We start from the raw sequence: 16,774 nt of genomic DNA, 5'->3' as shown, positions 1-16,774 counted from the left end.
GTATATGCACCTTCAAAGTATTTATTGTTCTACAGGCACCATTATTGGTTCCATGATAAAAATCAGTTGACATGATGATAAAGAGGTTTAAAGAGAGCTAGGGAGATAGTCCCAGGGTCGTATTCATAAGTGCACACCATAGCAAAATGTTTTGCAACAGAAAACTAAAACTAGCATGGGTCCTGTGTGATCATTCCAATTAAGGTGCTGTATCTACTAAATCTGTGGAAAGCTGTTACAACCAGAAAAGTATACTCCGTTCCATGTTTTTGTTATGACAATGATCACTACTTATTTTATAATGAACTTGTACATAACTATGTGATTTTGTTTTTCATTGGACAACAAATAAAAGCCTCAAAAGTTAATTGGCTTAAACAATCATGTCCTCTATTTGAGTTGTGCTGTTATTGTGCTAAATTTCCTTTAACATGACTTCAGAAAACAGTTATGTATTTAGTAATTGTTAGTTTACAAAACATACACGTTTGAGCAAATATACATGTAGCCTGTTTTGGTACTGATGCCGACGATGAGAACAATCGATGGAGATCGATTGCACATCCCTTGTACTGAATGTTACAAGTCAGCTGCCAAGACAGTCAGAACGGAATGTGTGCGCTTGAACATTTAGGCCTAAATTATTATTATTTTATTTTATTGGTTCTATGAATTAGTAACTTCTATTAATTTAAATATTTAGATTATTCATATCTTAATTGTTTATATTTTTATAAATAGATTCGGCTCTTCTGATATGCGAGCCGGCTCGTTCACGAACTGGAACCGACTCGTTCGCGAACGACCCATCACTACAAGTAAACAGTGACAGTGAACTTTCATTCAGTGAGGTAGTCAGTCGTGATATATCAAGGTAAGGGTCTCATGAAATTCTACTCTGTGTGACGTTTACATACGCTGGCGTTTTTGCTTAATACACTACTGTTAGCTTGTTAACTAATGTATTGTTTAGCTAGCTAACGTTAGCTAGTTAACTAATGTATTGTTTAGCTAGCTAATGTTAGCTAGCTAATCCTTGGCTTGGGAGGCATTTAGCTAGCTAAGCAGGTTTCCACTGCTAGTCATGTGAATGTGGCTGCACTGTGTTCCGCATAGCATGCACAATGTCCCCATGCTAAAGTTCACTAAAATATATTGGTTTATTTGCAAAATGGCTTGTTGAAAAAGTAATCGCTACATATGGGCTGCTCTCACTGATACACACACGGATGTGTACCTGTAGCCCACATCACTCAGAGCCTGCTTCCTCTCTCCCTGCTTAAGACAGTTACTATGTTGCCTGATAAGGATGGACCAGGTGGTTGTGGTGGAGGCCAGGCCACATCGGGAGAAGACCCCTCAGTGAACCTGTTTAGAGAGTACCTCCGCCTCAGGACTGTCCACCCAGAGCCTGACTATGGTAAGTTATGGATCTGTGTTTAAGCTATACCGTGGATGTAAATCTTATATGGTAATGTCCGCATCCCAAATTTGACACTCAATATAGTACACTACTTCTCACCATATAGTAGGGAATAGGTTGCCATTTGGGACATAGACAATGTCATACTGTGTGGACAAGGTTTTGTGTACCACCACCACACAGTATCATACATTATTTACAGTGCATTCGGTATTCATACCCATTCACTTTTTTCCACATTGTTACGTTACAGCCTTATTCTAAAATTAAATGGTTCCCCCCCTCAATCGACACACAATATCCCATAATGACAAAGCAAAAGCAGGTTTTTAAAAACAGAAATATCACATTTACATAAGTATTCAGACCCTTTACTCAGTACTTTGTTGAAGCACCTTAGGCAGCTGTTACAGCTGAGTCTTCTTTGGTATGACGCTACAAGCTTAGCACACCTGTATTTGGGGAGTTTCTCCCATTCTTCTCATCCTCTCAAGCTTTGTCAGGTTGGATGGGAAGAATTGCTGCACAGCTATTTTCAGGTCTTTCCAGAGATGTTCGATCGGGTTCAAGTCCGGGCTCTGGCTGGGCCGCTCAGACATTCAGAGAGATGTCCCGAAGCCACTCCTGCGGTGTCTTGGCTGTGTGCTTACGGTTGCTGTCCTGTTGAAAGGTGAACCTTCACCACAGTCTGAGGTCCTGAGTGCTCTGGAGCAGGTTTTCCTCAAGGATCTCTGTGCTTTGCTCCGTTCATCTTTCCCTCGATCATGACAAGTCTCCCAGTCCCTGCCGCTGAAAAACATACCCACAGCATGATGCTGCCACCACCATGCTTCACCGTAGGGATGGTGCCAGGTTTCCTCAAGATATGATGCTTGGCATTCATGCCAAAGAGTTCAATCTTGGTTTCATCAGACCAGATAATCTTGTTTCTCATGGTCTGAGTGGGCTAAATGCTCTCCGAAAGTGGGCTGTCGTGCCTTTTACTGAGGAGTGGCTTCTGCCTGGCCACTACCATAAATACTGAAGTTTTGGAGCAGTGCGAAAAAAACAAAGACACAGACTTACACATGGAATAAACAAACATACAGTCACTAATACAGTAGAAAAAGTATATAAATAGTGTGTGCTAATGATGTAGGATAAGGGAGGTAAGGCAATAAATAGGCTATAGTGGAGAAATAATTACAATATAGCAATTAAACACTGGAGTGATAGATGTGCAGAAGATGAGTGTGCAAGTAGAGAGAATGGGGTGCAAAGGAGCTAAATAAAATAACAGTATGGGGATGAGGTAGTTGGATGGGCTATGTGCAATGAGCTGTGAATACTTTACGAATGCACTGTAGCTACCATAAATGATTGATCTACTGTACAATCCATTCTGCAACCCTTACCACTGGACTATATAACGCTGAAAGGAAAAAATCTGACTGAAGGCCAGCAATTGGCTAATTATTACCTACAATGGTGTAAGGTCCATTTCTTCTCGGTGGAAGACATTTGAATTTATGCATGTCTTTGACTTTAGGCTGAGATCCAAATGGCACCCTATTCCCTATATAGCAGACTACTTTTGTCCAGGGTCCATAGGTCACTGTTGGGACTAATACTAGTGTGTCAGGAAGACTTGTTTCTTTTCTCTCTGTCAGTGTTGTACTCCTCTCTCTGCACAGTATGTTGTAGTTGTACTAAATGTTGTATGAGTATGTTCTAGCCAGGGTTGGGAAGATGATGTTCTAAATGTAACCCTTTACAGTTACTAGTTGCCCAAATTGTTATCAGTAGTGTAACTTTTGGATTACCCAAGCTCAGTAAAGTAATCTGATTACTTTCCCCTTAGCTGCAATGTGTAACTTTTTGGGAATGTGTCTGTTAAGGCGTCAGCATGCTTCAGTTTGGCTGGTGCCTAACCGAACGAGTGTGCTCGCGTTCCCCCTTAAAATAAATTAGCTTGAACAATTTGAAAAGAGCGGCAATAGTACCGTTTGTCCATTTTTAGACGCCGTAGCCAGTATACTTCCTCAAAATATAATTAATCTAACTAAAGAAATCTTAGTCATGCAGTTTTACATTGAACTAAAATGTTTGGTGTAGTGTTCTTTTATATCAGAAAACATGCACAAAAACAAAACAGATTATAATTTTTTTAAAGAATCCCTACTGTTGACCAATCATTGACGCAGGGGCGTAGACTTCGTCCCCGAACTTCGGCTTGCCTCCAGAAAAACATGTGTGCCCAAACAACCTAAACGCTCTCCGAAAACTAACAAAAACGTCACAAAATGTAATCATCATATGCATGCACTCCACCGAACTGTTTCGGCTGAGAAGCATGCGGATGCCTTTCAGCCTATGGATTGACCAATAAAAGCAGTATGATGTGGAGCACAATACCACAGAGGAGTTTAGAAAGGAGGCACCCTCATATTTTTATTCCATAGGCTGGTATCTGCACTGTGCAGCTATTGCAAAAGTGTATTTTTCACTGGCTGTCCACTGGTTCTAAAAACAATGATTGATAGGCACCTTAAACTTCTTCATATCAACCATTTATTGGGTGAAAGTACACATACGTTTGAACAGCCATCCACAACAATCACGGTGCAAATAGCTAAATGAGAGGGCAGCAGTTTGATTCATATCATTGTGCTCTGCAGATGTCAATAAGTGATATCCGTATTGCCCGTAGTCTACAACACTGCTGTCGTCCTTACCTCTAAGCGTTTATTAAAATTGTATGTATGTTCTTTGGATGTCGACAGCAGTCGCACCGTTGAAAGGCATGGCTTGGACTGTTGCCTATTCCTGCTCTTTTCCCATGATCCTTCAATTGGATTTGGTGTGCAATCATGGTCTCTGATTTGTGGTCAGACTCGCTCAGGCGGAAAACAAACTTTAAACTTGCGCCTTTTTTTTCAATGTTGATTTTTGTAAGTCATTGAGGGGAAAAAGGTGTCATAAAGATCTTTTTTGCAAACATCATTTGTGAACTCCTAGAAGTAATTCTGTAGTTTTTCATAAGTATATGTAATCTGATGACAATATTTTTGATGGTAATTTAACAGATTACAGTTAGTTTTTTGTAATCCGTTACACCCCAACTGTGGTTATAGCAGTAAACCTTATGTTATTTCGGTGTCTGTGACTATTAGCCTAACTCCAGTCTTTGCCACTAAGAATATTGAGTTTAGAGTCCCCTTGAATGAACTCAAGCTGGAAATGTAATGGTTACAGATTGTCAGTCTTAATGGGGGGAAAACACAATCAAAGTAATTATTAAACAGGAGAGAGAGAGTGTGTTTTATAACCGTGGAAGTTAATTTAAAACCGGTTACATTCAGGTCAACACATATTCTACTCATTACTGTACCTATGTGTTTTGGTTTTCTGTATGAGGCTACTATAAATCTTGTCTTGGTGTAACAGTCTTGGCCCTTGGGTTGTGTTTTATTTCTTTACAGATGCTGCTCAGAGGTTCCTGGATAGAATAGCAGAGGAGCTTGGGCTGCCCATGAAGAAAATTGAGGTTTGTGTGGTTAGGTACATGTCTTTTTGATATTCAACTCTTTACACACTAGACCTCATGTCAACTCCTGTCTCTGTCCTCCTCACACCTGTCCGTAGGTCTGCCCCGGTAGAGTTGTGTCTATCATGACCTGGCAGGGGACCAACCCTGCTCTGAAGTCCATCCTGCTCAACTCCCACACTGACGTTGTGCCTGTTTACCAGGTAAAGACCTGGGCATGTATTTGTAAAGCATATCAGAGTAGTACTGATCTAGGATTAGTCTCGCATGGACAGGGGGGGGGGACCTGATCTTAGATTAGCACTCCAACTCTGAGACGCCCCTGGAACCCCACTGTCTTCTTTACCACTAGTGCGAGGGGAAACAGGGAAAGGAACTCATCCTTATCTGTCTCGTTCCAGGAACACTGGACGTATGATGCGTTTGCTGCTGTGAAAGATGCAGAGGGCAACATCTACGCTCGAGGAACACAGGACATGAAGTGTGTCACCATACAGTGAGTATGATGTCATAACCACCCTGTTGGGATATTTTATCCTAACACAACGGGTCAAAACTCTCATTTAAATAAAGGAAGTTAGGCAACATCGCAAGCTAGAGAAAATGCGCTACTCCGTTAGGGGATCTGCAATTACATTTTATAATATCTGGCAACCTTTACAATCCTTTGTAGAAGACATGGACCCAGCTAATTTCACAACTCCATAAACCAAGCCAAATAATTTGTACTCTTTACTTTTTGTTTTGTATTTTTTTGTATTTTTTACTGTTTGATTATATTACTCATTGTATATCATGCCTGCTTTAAGTCTGGTTTTGGGGTGGGGCTTTGTTAGAGATTGGGGGGTTGGAGTGGGTTTGATTTCGTATGGGACTGTGTGTTCTGCCCTTTACTTGTTTTGCATGTGTTATCGGTATAATCATAATGGGGGGGGGGGGGGGATTAGGAAAGTTACCAGAATTTTGCAACTGCAATCCAATTTCGATGTTACCAGTGTCCTTCACATCTCCCAGTTTTTGTTTGCCTCATAACCAATAAGGCTACTGCTCGACATCTCTCATAGGTATATCCAGGCCATCAGAAGACTTAAAGCAGAGGGAAGGAAGTGTATGCGCACCATCCACCTAATGTTTGTGCCAGGTAGGATGAGCAGTCATTGGTTAAGACTGGCTTCTCAGAATGTAATACTGTGACAACACTGTAATAATGTAGTAATTCCATGGGTGCGACCCAAAAGGCACCCTATTCCTTATATAGTTCTCTACTTTTGACCAGAGCCCTATAGGCCTTGATCAAATGTAATCCACTATATAGGGAGCCAATTGAAACGCAGCCCCTGTCATTTGACAAGGGTATAGAAGGGTAAAAGCACTTTTGACAACTTCTGTAAATAAATGTGATTGCTTGAGATACTCTTTGCTCTGGATTTGACACGTTGAATATCTTAGATGAGGAGGTCGGAGGTCACAAAGGAATGGAGACGTTTGTGAAGCTCCCAGAGTTTCAGAAATTGAACATTGGCTTTGCACTTGACGAAGGTAAATTAACAAAAAACCTAACTGTACCACTTATTAACACCCAACTATAAACCGAGGCCTGCATCCCAAACGGCACCCTATTCTCTTTATAGTGCAGTACTTTTGGCCAGGCCCCATAGGGCTCTAGTGAAAACTAGTGCACTATATACAGTGTATTCGGAAAGTATTCAAATCTCTTTTTCCACATTTTGTTACGTTACAGCCTTATTCTAAAATTGATAAAATATTTGTTTTACATCTACAGACAATACCCCATTTGGACAAAGCGAAAACAGGTTTTTAATCATCTTTGCAAATTTATAAACAGAAATACCTTCTTTATGTAAGTAGTCAGACCCTTTGCTATGAGACTCTAAATTGAGCTCCAGTGCATCCTGTTTCCATTGATCATCCTTCAGATGATTATACTTGATTGGAGTCCACCTGTGGTAAATTCAATTGATTGGATATGATTTGGAAATGCACACACCTGTCTATTTTAGGTCCCACAGTTGACCGTGCATGTCAGAGCAAAAACCAAGCCATGAGGTCGAAGGAATTGTCCGTAGAGCTCCGCGACAGGATTGTTTCGAGGCACAGAAACCCAAACATTTCTGCAGCATTCAAGTTCCCCAAGAACAGTGGCCTCCCTCATTCTTAAATGGAAGAAATTCTGAACCACCAAGACTCTTCCTAGAGCTGGCCCCCTGGGCAAACTGAGCAATTGGGGAAGAAGTCCCTTGGTCAGGGAGGTGACCAAGAACCCGATGGTCACTCTGACAGAGCTCCAGAGTTCCTCTGTGGAGATGAGAGAACCTTCCAGAAGGATAACCATTTCTGCAGCACTCCACCAATCAGGCCTTTATGGTAGAGTGCCAGATGGAAGCCACTCCTCAGTAAAAGGCACATGACAACCCGCTTGGAGTTTGCCAAAAGGCACCTAAAGGACTCAGACCATGAGAAACAAGATTCTCTGGTCTGATGAAACCAAGATTGAACTCTTTGGCCTGAATGGCAAGTGTCAAGTCTGTTGTAAACCTGGCACCATCCCTACGGTGAAGCATGGTGGTGGCAGCATCATGCTATGGGTATGTTTTTCAGTGGCAGGGACTGGAAAACTAGTTAGAATTGAGGGGAAGATTAACGAAGGAAAGTACAGAGAGATCCTTGATGAAAACCTGCTCCAGAGCGCTCAAGACCTCAGACTGGGGAGAAGGTTCACCTTCCAACAGGACAACGACCCTAAGCACAGAGCCAAGACAATGCATGAGTGGCTTCGGGACAAGTCTCAATGTCCTTGAGTGACACAGCCTGAGCCTGGACTTGAACCCGATTGAACATCTCTTGGAGACCTGAAAATAGCTGTGCAGCGACACTCCCCATCCAACCTCACAGAGCCGGAGAGGATCTGTGCCAAGCTCATACTGTATGTGCAAAAATGTCTAAACCAGGTTTTGCTTTATCGTCATGGGGTATTGTGTTTAGATTAATGAGAGAAAAAAACAATTTAATCAATTTTAGAACAAGGCTGTAATGTAACAAAATGTGGAGAAAGTCAAGGGACCTGAATACTTTCCGAATGCACTGTAAGGAATAGGGTGCCCCTTGGGACATACTCGGGACTATCCAGCACTGAAACAAACACTTCCTTAGGCCCTATACTTCCCTTCTGTCACCTGATGTCTGGATTTTTAATTTATTTTTTAGGTCTTGCCAACCCTGGGGAAGCCTTCACTGTCTTCTATGGCGAGAGGAATCCCTGGTGTAAGTATCAGCCCTTAGTATTAGAGAATCTGTCCCTAGCTGTAACAATGACGAATGATCAAATACACACGCACCCCCAGCAGTACGCACAAGAAATGTCTCTTCCTCTCACCCTGGCCTTAGTCTGTCTGTCTGTGATCCTGTGATCCTATCTCAATTAGTCTTTCCTCAATACCCGTCTCCTCGCCTCCTCCAACCTGGACTCTGGGGTAGTAAATTAAAATCCGGGACACTCAAATAAACAATGATATGTTGGTTACGTATGGTATGTATACTGAACAAAAATATAAACACAACATGCAACAATTTCAAAGATTTTACTAGGTTACAGTTCATATAAGGAAATCTGTAAATTTAAAGTTAATTAATTTGGCACTAATCTATAGATTTCACATGACTGGGCAGGGGGCAGCCATGGGTGGGCCTGGGAGGGTGTATGCCAGGCTGTTGAGCCAGCTCCAGCCAATCCGTGAGTTTTCTTTTCTCCCCACAAAAGGGCTTTATTACAGACAGAAATGCTCAACACTCCCCCCCCCACCCCCCTTAGACGATCCCGCAGGAGAATAAGCCGGATGTGGAGGTCCTGGGCTGGTGTGGTTACACGTGGTTTGCGGTTGTGAAACCGGTTGGATGTACTACCAAATTCTCTAAAACAACGTTGGAGGCAGTTTATGGTAGAGAAATTAACATTTAATTATCTGGCATTAGCTCTGGTGGACATTCCTGCAGTCAGCTTGCCAATTGCATTCTCCCTCAAATTCTCATTTTAGTGGCCTTTTATTGTCCCCAGCACAAGGTGCCCCTGTGTTTTTCTTCATGCTGTTTAATCTGCTTCTTCATATGCCACACCTGTCAAGTGGATGGATTATCTTGGCAAAGGTTAAATGTTTTTTTTTTCCCCAGCTCATGAAACATGGGACTAACACTTTTACATGTTACGTTTATAATTTTGTTCAGTGTATTTATTTGTGGATGTCCATCATCCATTTTGTATGATGTGTTAGTAATTACAATTTGTATAATATGTTACAACTTGCAATTCATACAAAATGTTACGAATTCCAATTTGTTGTCTAACGCTAGCTAGGTTAGTGTTAAGTTAGTGGTTAGGGGAAGGGTTAGCTAACATGCTAAGTAGATGCAATGTGTATATAGTTGTTAATTAGCTAAAATTCTAAAGTTGTCCGTGATGCGATTTGAACACGCAACCATTGGGTTGCTAGACCTTTGCCTTTTACCAACCACTCGAATTTCGTTTTTGCCTTTTAAAAGGGGAATATGCAGTAGCTACATCCTGTTTTGGACTTAAAAATTAAGTGCCAGGGAGGAGATTTGTTATTGTTTCAACTACTGATTGCTGCTTTATCATTTTAGTCATTTAGCAGATGCTCTTCACAGGAGGTTGGTGGCAAGTTAATTGGGGAGAATGGGCTCGTGGTAATGGCAGGACGGTAATAAGTGAAATGGTATCAAACACATGGTTTCCATGTGTTTGCCATTCCATTTACTCCATTCCTGGCCATTATTATGAGCTGTCCTCTCCACAGCAGCCGCCAATGATGCTCTTATCCACGTTAGGTTGAATGTAACCATATTCATTTGAGTGTCCCAGATTTCCATTTCCTGTGTTTTAAGTTTAGTCTGAGACCAGTCTGCCGTCTCAAATGGATCGGAGAAGTCAGACCTTTTCCACCAATGTGTTCTGAGAAAGAGACGAGGTGAGGGGATGTGAAAAATCTTCTTTTTTTTTTTAGAAACAGCCTGTGTGTCTTCTTCCCCTCAGGGATAACGGTCCACTGCCCAGGCAGTCCTGGCCACGGCTCCAGGTTTGTGGAGAACACGGCTGCAGAGAAACTGGTAAGACTTCCTTTATTCACAGCTAGAGGGACTTTGAGTGTGTCACAAAGAGCACCTTTTTTCCTGTGGGGATTGGTCGAAAGTAGCCTAGCGGTTAAGAGCGTTGGGCCGGTAACCAAAAGGTTGCTGGTTTGAATCCCAGAGCTGATTAGGTGAAAAATCTGTAAATGTGCCCTTGAGCAATGCGCTTAACTCTAATTGCGTTTGTAAGTCACTTTGGATAAAAGCGTCTGCTAAATTACTAAAATGTAGGTCACCATTTTGGACACAGCCCTTGTCCCCACACACACTATAGTTCACTTGGCCAAAGACGGCAGAAAAGGGTGCTGATTCTGATCACTTGGAGGACGATGATGTCAATGACCTCACCTGCTTTTGTCTGTCTCCCTTCTCACAGCGCAGAATTATTAACTCCTTCCTGGACTTCAGGGAGAAGGAGAAACACAGGTCAGTCAGTAAGGCAGGAAGAGGGATGAGTTCAGTCACTAGAGGGAGCCATAACTACTTAACAGGAATGTGTTTTGTGTGTGTGTGGCAGGTTGAACACCAGCGAGTGTTTCACTCTTGGTGACGTCACCACTGTCAACATGACCATGGTGAAAGGAGGCGTGGCCTACAACGTCATCCCTGCCGAGATGGACGTCAGTTTTGACTTGAGAATACCACCCACGGTCAATTTGCAGGTGTGTGTGTGCCTCTGTCTATGTGTGTGCCTTGTGTGTTAGGGAGGGACATTTTAAATTATAAATGTTGTGGAAGCTCTTCTGAATATATAGTTTACCAAGCTACCAACTACTTCACACTGGGAGAAGATAAGCTACACGAAAAGTAGTTCACTTCATCCAAACTACTGCTTCATAAATTATCATATCTAACTCTTAAATGTCATAGACTACAAATTGGAGTCAGATGTTAACATAATGTGTAGTTTAGTCTATTTAACACAACTGTTTCAAATGAGAATTGGGTCTGATCCTGAAAAACACTGGAAATTTTTGCCTACTTCACCCATATTCTTACCTTTTTTGCAAAAATGGAATTAACTAATAAACACTTATTGAACAAAAATGTAAATGCAACATGTAAAGTGTTGGTTTCATGTTTCAACTAAAAGATCCCTGAAATGTTTGATATGCACAAAAAGCTTATTTCTCACAAATGTTGTGCATAAATTTGTTTACATCCCTGTTAGCTCGAAATCCACGAGCTGACAAGGTACAAATTTGTCGCTCTTCCCCTGAACAAGGCAGTTAACCCACTGTTCCTAGGCCGTCATTGAAAATAAGAATTTGTTCTTAACTGACTTGCCAAGTTAAATAAAGGTAAACATTTTTTTTAAAACATCCCTGTTAGTGAGCATTTCTCCTTTGCCAAGATAAGCAATCCACCTGACAGGTATAGCATATCAAGAAGCTGATTAAACAGAATGATCATTACACAGGTGCACCTTGTGCTGGAGACAATAGGACACTCTAAAATGTGCAGTTTTGTCACACAACACAATGCCGCAGATGCCTCAAGTTGAGGGAGCAGTTGGCATCCTTGGCATCCTGATTTCAGGAATGTCCACCAGAGCTGTTGCCAGAGAATTGAATGTCAATTTCTCTGCCATAAGCCACCTCCAATGTTGTTTTAGAGAACTTTGTCAGTATGTCCAACCAGCCTCACAACCACAGACCACGTGTAACAAAGCCAGCCCAAGACCTCCACATCCGGTTTCTTCACCTGCGGGATTGTCTGAGACCAGCCACCCGGGTGGCTGATGAAACTGAGGAGTATTTCTTTCTATTATACAACATCATTCTGATTGGCTGGCCCTGGCTCCTCAGTGGGTGGGCCTGACTCCCAAGCCACCCATGGCTGCGCCCCTGCCCAGTCATGTGAAATCCATAGATTAGGGCCTAATTCATTTATTTAAATTGACTGATTTCCTTATATAAACTGTAACTCAGTAAAATCTTTGATATTGTTACATGTTGCGGTTATATTTTTGTTCAGTATAGTACAGACTCCACCTATTTCACTATTCGAATAATATCCTGATTAAAAAAGACAATTCTAAAAAAAAAAAAAAAATTGCTCTACTCTCTTGACCAATCAGAATGAAGCAAAATTCCACAACAGCAGACATTGCACGGTTGTTGCTACATCGGTCATCTTTGACTAACAGTAGCCTAGGCTAACGGCAACACAGTGAAAGTCTGATGCTCCCCATCTAGTGATGCCAATTTAGCAATTTTGTTGCTAGATTTAGCAACTTTTCAGACTGCCCTGGCAACAATTTTTTTCAAACAGCACCTAGCAACAAATTTAGCAACTTTTTGCAAATTTATTTGAAACTTTTAGCAAGTTTTGAAAAGTGACTCAAATGCTAAAATGCATGCATTTTCCCTCTAAATGACACAACGATTTTCTGTCATACACTCAGTCACAAAACACGTGCCTGGCTGCAAAAGTGCATAGTGAGTGACGTCAGCAGCAGGCCAGCAGCAATTTCAGCAAATTGCAAATCATTGTTGGCTGACTGCAGCAGTAGTACGGGTTCGATGAGCCAAACCCAATGAATATCACGAACGTTTGATCTTGAACAGAAATAACAACATCAATCAACATGTCTCAATCAAAATTGTACAGCCAGAAGTACAGAAAAGAGAGTCTGTACCTGAACAAATGTCAAATATTTTTTTTCCCCGAGATGTCCAGTCAATTTGAGTAACGTTATTGTGTATTCTACTTAATGACGCAGTTTTACGTTATCACGCAATGACATCACAACGTCATTTAGCAACTTTTAGCAACAAATCAACCTGCCTCTATCAACTTACCCTGAAAATGAGTTGTTTCCCAAAACGTTTTCTGGTGAGTGTTGCATTGATCTGTATCAGGTCTTGTGGACCCTCCATTGGTACTAGGCTAATCAGTATTTGAAGTGGCGAAAATGGCATACCATTGCCAGGGCTGACTGGAGGTCTAAACAAAACAATCACTTTGTGCATCCTCAGAACGTTAGGCTACTTACATAGCGCATTTACAGTAGCACAATGTTCTATCAAAGCCACGTGACGTCTGAATCCGCAGTAGCCAAGTGTAGAAAAGGCCCATGGAGGGAGAGAGTAAATACGCTGTAAATAAACACTACATTAAGTTTTGTTTAATTTAAATTAAGCATTTCAAATGTCATGGTATATCTTTTGTGTGTAACAATGTAACATGGATTTTTATTTTATTTAGAAAACTGTTCAATTGTTAAAATAGGCCTAAAAGACATGATCCAAAAACGATTACTCTGTCTTCATCATTTCAAATATTTTATTCCATTGTTAGGAGTTCGAGGAGCAGATTAAGAAGTGGTGTAAGGAGGCAGGAGAGGGCATCACGTATGAGTTTGCTCAGGTCAGTACAATAAAATGCATTTCTCCATACACACTTGTATATGGGCATGGCGACAACTGATCACATATCAGTAGAGAATGCTTTAATGTGTTCTGATTTCGGTCATATTCAGTAGATACGATATTGAAGTAAACGGGGAGGGACTCCCTGAACTTTCCAATAAGAAACGCTTGTTTTGTTAAGTGTTTTGCTACGGTGTAAATGAATGAAAACGACCCAGTTGTAAGATGTTCTGTCCTCCACAGAAACACATGAACCAGAATTTGACATCCACAGATGATAGCGACCCCTGGTGGAAAGCCTTCAGTACAACCTGCAAAGCCATGTGAGGATACACACTAACACCCAAACTCACAAACACTCAGTAAAGGCGAGCTTCATCTGAATTTCTCTCGCCTCAGGAACATGACTTTGGAAAAGGAGATCTTCCCTGCAGCCACGGACAGTCGCTTCATCAGAGCGGTGAGTTAGAGCAGTGGCCCATGGGTAATGTAGTGTGTAAACCATAGGATTGGCCGATATACTGTGTGATTTGGAAATACCGACGGTATGATTTTCAATACTGTTCTTTGTCATCCCGGGGGCTACGCCACTGCTTATAACTAAGTTAACTATAACTAAGAAATCTAGGATGAGTCAAATCAATTCTATCCAGCAAAGGGCTCCAGCTATGCATTTGACTGGCTAGATGTCAAAATCGAGCTTCTTGGTTACAGCAGTCCCCTCCTAGATAAAGATCCCTGTTGCCTGAATTGTTTTTGTGCATTTAAAAAAAAATGTATTCTATTATTTTAATAATGCCCCTTGTGTGCACTTCTGGTAATACCGTATACCTTGGTATGGTACAGAAACGGTATGAAAATCGGGGATACCACCCAACTCTAGTACACCATAACAACATCTTACTTTCAAACACTTAGAACTGCATGTTTTTTTTAATGCGTTTATGACCTCAGGACAAAACATGTTTTGTTTTTGTAGAAGCTTGCACTTCAAAGCTATGTCCATATGTGTTGTTCATTTTACTTGATCATTAGGAGAAGAAATGCATCATAAATGCCACAAGCTAGAAATCTCCGTAGACAACCCGCAGTGCTTTGAATGAGCTAAATGCAGTTCTCCCTTTAAAATCACCCCTCTTGAGATTGATACAATATTTGGTAAAATGGTAGAGCGAGGGCCCTTACTGGGTAAAATGACGTTTTCAAAGTTATTTAATGCTGATTTATTCATTGAGGCAAAAAATGTGTTTCTGCTGTTAGGTCATTGTCAGTGTGTCGGATATTAGTGGCAATGCTTTCTTTACAAAAAGTAGGATCTCTCAATCATGTTTGTCCTGCTGTAGGTGGGCCTCCCTGCCATCGGCTTCTCCCCAATGAACCGGACACCCATCCTGCTGCACGACCACAACGAATATCTGAACGAGCAGGTCTTCCTCAAAGGCATTCAGGTGTACGAGAACCTAGTGCCAGCATTAGCAAATGTGCCCACTCTGCCTTGCGACACCTAGAGCAGCCATTCTTAACTGGTGGGTGACGCAAATTTGATTACGTTTTGGTGAAGATATATTTTTTTTGTCACTCGAATATTGGGTGAAGACTGAGGCAACCCAGTTAAATGTGGGTCCTGAAACCAAACCAGTTGAGAACTGCTAGTTTAGAAGTCAAAGGTCAATAGCTTGGCTACTTCACATCCTTTGTCTCTGAACCTCCCCTTGGCACGTGTAAGTCTGCTCTGACACCTCTCACAGATAAACAAATGTTGAATAATCCAGATGGTTTTGAATAATCCAGAAGGCAGCGCCAAAGAATGAGATGACTTCATACAGATATAATTTAAAATACTCAAATTTAGCACTTCACATTTGTCTCTATGCCTTTTTGTATGGATAACATCTATTTTATTTTCTCAGACCGTACATAGCAACTCAGGACAACATTATACCATTGCATTACACATTGTAACAGCCTTGTAACAACATTGTACTTAAGAGAATGTGTTTCATGCGTCAGTGTAAGCGGTCTTGACGAAGGGTGTGATCATCCACTATTCTAAACCATGTATTCTAATCTTAAATGATGATCAAAGATTGTATTAAAGAAAAGCAACACGGTTATATCAGATGACCCTCTTTTTGAAGTTGGTAATTTAAAATGTTGCTTCATCCAAACTTTGCACAGCATAACTTCAGCTGTTCCTCCATAATACTACTTATCCACTTAAACCTAGCATCAACTATCCCCTCAGTTAATCAAGTTTATCTGCCATTTTGCTCTTTGAACAACTTTTATAACAGTTCTAACCATTTGATTAAAACAACACAGAACCAACTTGGTTTCACAGTTAGTGGAATTGAGCTTTTAATGGAAATGTAACACAGAACCCAATTGGGCAAAATGTTCTGTTATTAAAATAGTTAATGAGTATTACAAAAATATTTAAAAAGGTTAAATCCATCCATTAAATTAAGGATATCTTCTGTTCAACTTGGTATCTTCCAGTCCTATTGTAATGTGATTGCTAAGCTACTTTTATTATTTACTACATAACTTTACTGATTAGCCCCCAACCACACAAGCAAGACTGAAGTAATGCCATGTTGACATATTTCACATATTTCATCAACTACTTGAAACCATAGATTTGTATAATTATTATTTATTTTTTAAATTAATTTTTGCCTGCTATTTGCTAGAGCTGATTTGAATAAAGATATCACTTTATTAAACTGTTGTGGTGTTATGTGATTTTTACAGGTTATTGAGTGTTCATATTTTCTGCCCAGGGACTGCAGATAGGAAAGAGCAGTGTAGCTAAATCTGTTCTTACAAATAAAATAAAAACCAAGTTGATATCATGCACACCACACAGCTCAAAACACTAAGACAGAAATATCTTACAACATGAGCATAAGATATATTTTAGTAAACAGAATAAATGAAGCATAGGAACTGAGGAGTAATTGTGTTGTAGCCACGTGGAGGCCGTCAGCACCATAATATGTTTATCTCGGGTATGAACCAACGGAAACGACATGGCCACTACTCATAGACTCACAATGACAGTAATGGGGAAGATTTGAAATGTTTTTTTTTTTTTCAGTAGAAGCTACTGAATAATATAAGTTGGTTTGAATTTCTATTTATAGTGCTTCCCAGTGCCCCCGTGAGTGCTCAACTATCCACTTCTGCCTTTTTGTATTCTAAGGTCATGTTAATTATATTTTGGTTTGGGTAATAAAATACAAATGTCAATCCAGTAAACGACTTGGCATATGCCAAAGAGTTTGAGGC

At 40.8% G+C, this 16,774-nt stretch overlaps 1 protein-coding gene across 2 annotated transcripts; it reads left to right on the top strand.

Moving 5' to 3' along the window:
* The first annotated feature begins 766 nt into the window (after window positions 1-766).
* LOC139370786 (aminoacylase-1-like) lies at window positions 767-16,209 on the top strand. 2 transcript variants are annotated; one of them, XM_071110549.1, is made up of 15 exons: window positions 767-874; window positions 1,285-1,420; window positions 4,885-4,949; window positions 5,048-5,152; window positions 5,351-5,445; window positions 6,014-6,090; window positions 6,399-6,488; window positions 8,175-8,231; window positions 10,015-10,088; window positions 10,486-10,535; window positions 10,627-10,771; window positions 13,413-13,481; window positions 13,727-13,806; window positions 13,883-13,943; window positions 14,827-16,209. In XM_071110549.1, exons 2-15 carry the CDS (start codon window positions 1,294-1,296, stop codon window positions 14,989-14,991), a joined length of 1,260 nt encoding a protein of 419 aa, XP_070966650.1. In that variant the 5' UTR covers window positions 767-874; window positions 1,285-1,293; the 3' UTR covers window positions 14,992-16,209. The 2 variants fall into 2 exon arrangements, with proteins under 2 accessions (XP_070966650.1, XP_070966653.1); XM_071110552.1 differs by having other exon boundaries at window positions 805-874; window positions 1,289-1,420.
* Window positions 16,210-16,774: the final 565 nt, after the last annotated feature.

The sequence above is a fragment of the Oncorhynchus clarkii genome, chromosome 17, assembly GCF_045791955.1.
Source record: "Oncorhynchus clarkii lewisi isolate Uvic-CL-2024 chromosome 17, UVic_Ocla_1.0, whole genome shotgun sequence".
Classification (NCBI taxonomy): domain Eukaryota; kingdom Metazoa; phylum Chordata; class Actinopteri; order Salmoniformes; family Salmonidae; genus Oncorhynchus; species Oncorhynchus clarkii.
This window is presented reverse-complemented; position numbering and strand designations above follow the sequence as displayed.

Excerpts from the sequence above, each read along its gene's own strand:
- LOC139370786 (XM_071110549.1), top strand. The coding sequence starts at position 1,294 with ATGTTGCCTGATAAGGATGGACCAGGTGGTTGTGGTGGAGGCCAGGCC. Across the intron at positions 6,489-8,174 it reads TGGCTTTGCACTTGACGAAG|GTCTTGCCAACCCTGGGGAA; the intron begins GTAAATTAACAA and ends TTTATTTTTTAG. Across the intron at positions 10,772-13,412 it reads CACCCACGGTCAATTTGCAG|GAGTTCGAGGAGCAGATTAA; the intron begins GTGTGTGTGTGC and ends TTCCATTGTTAG.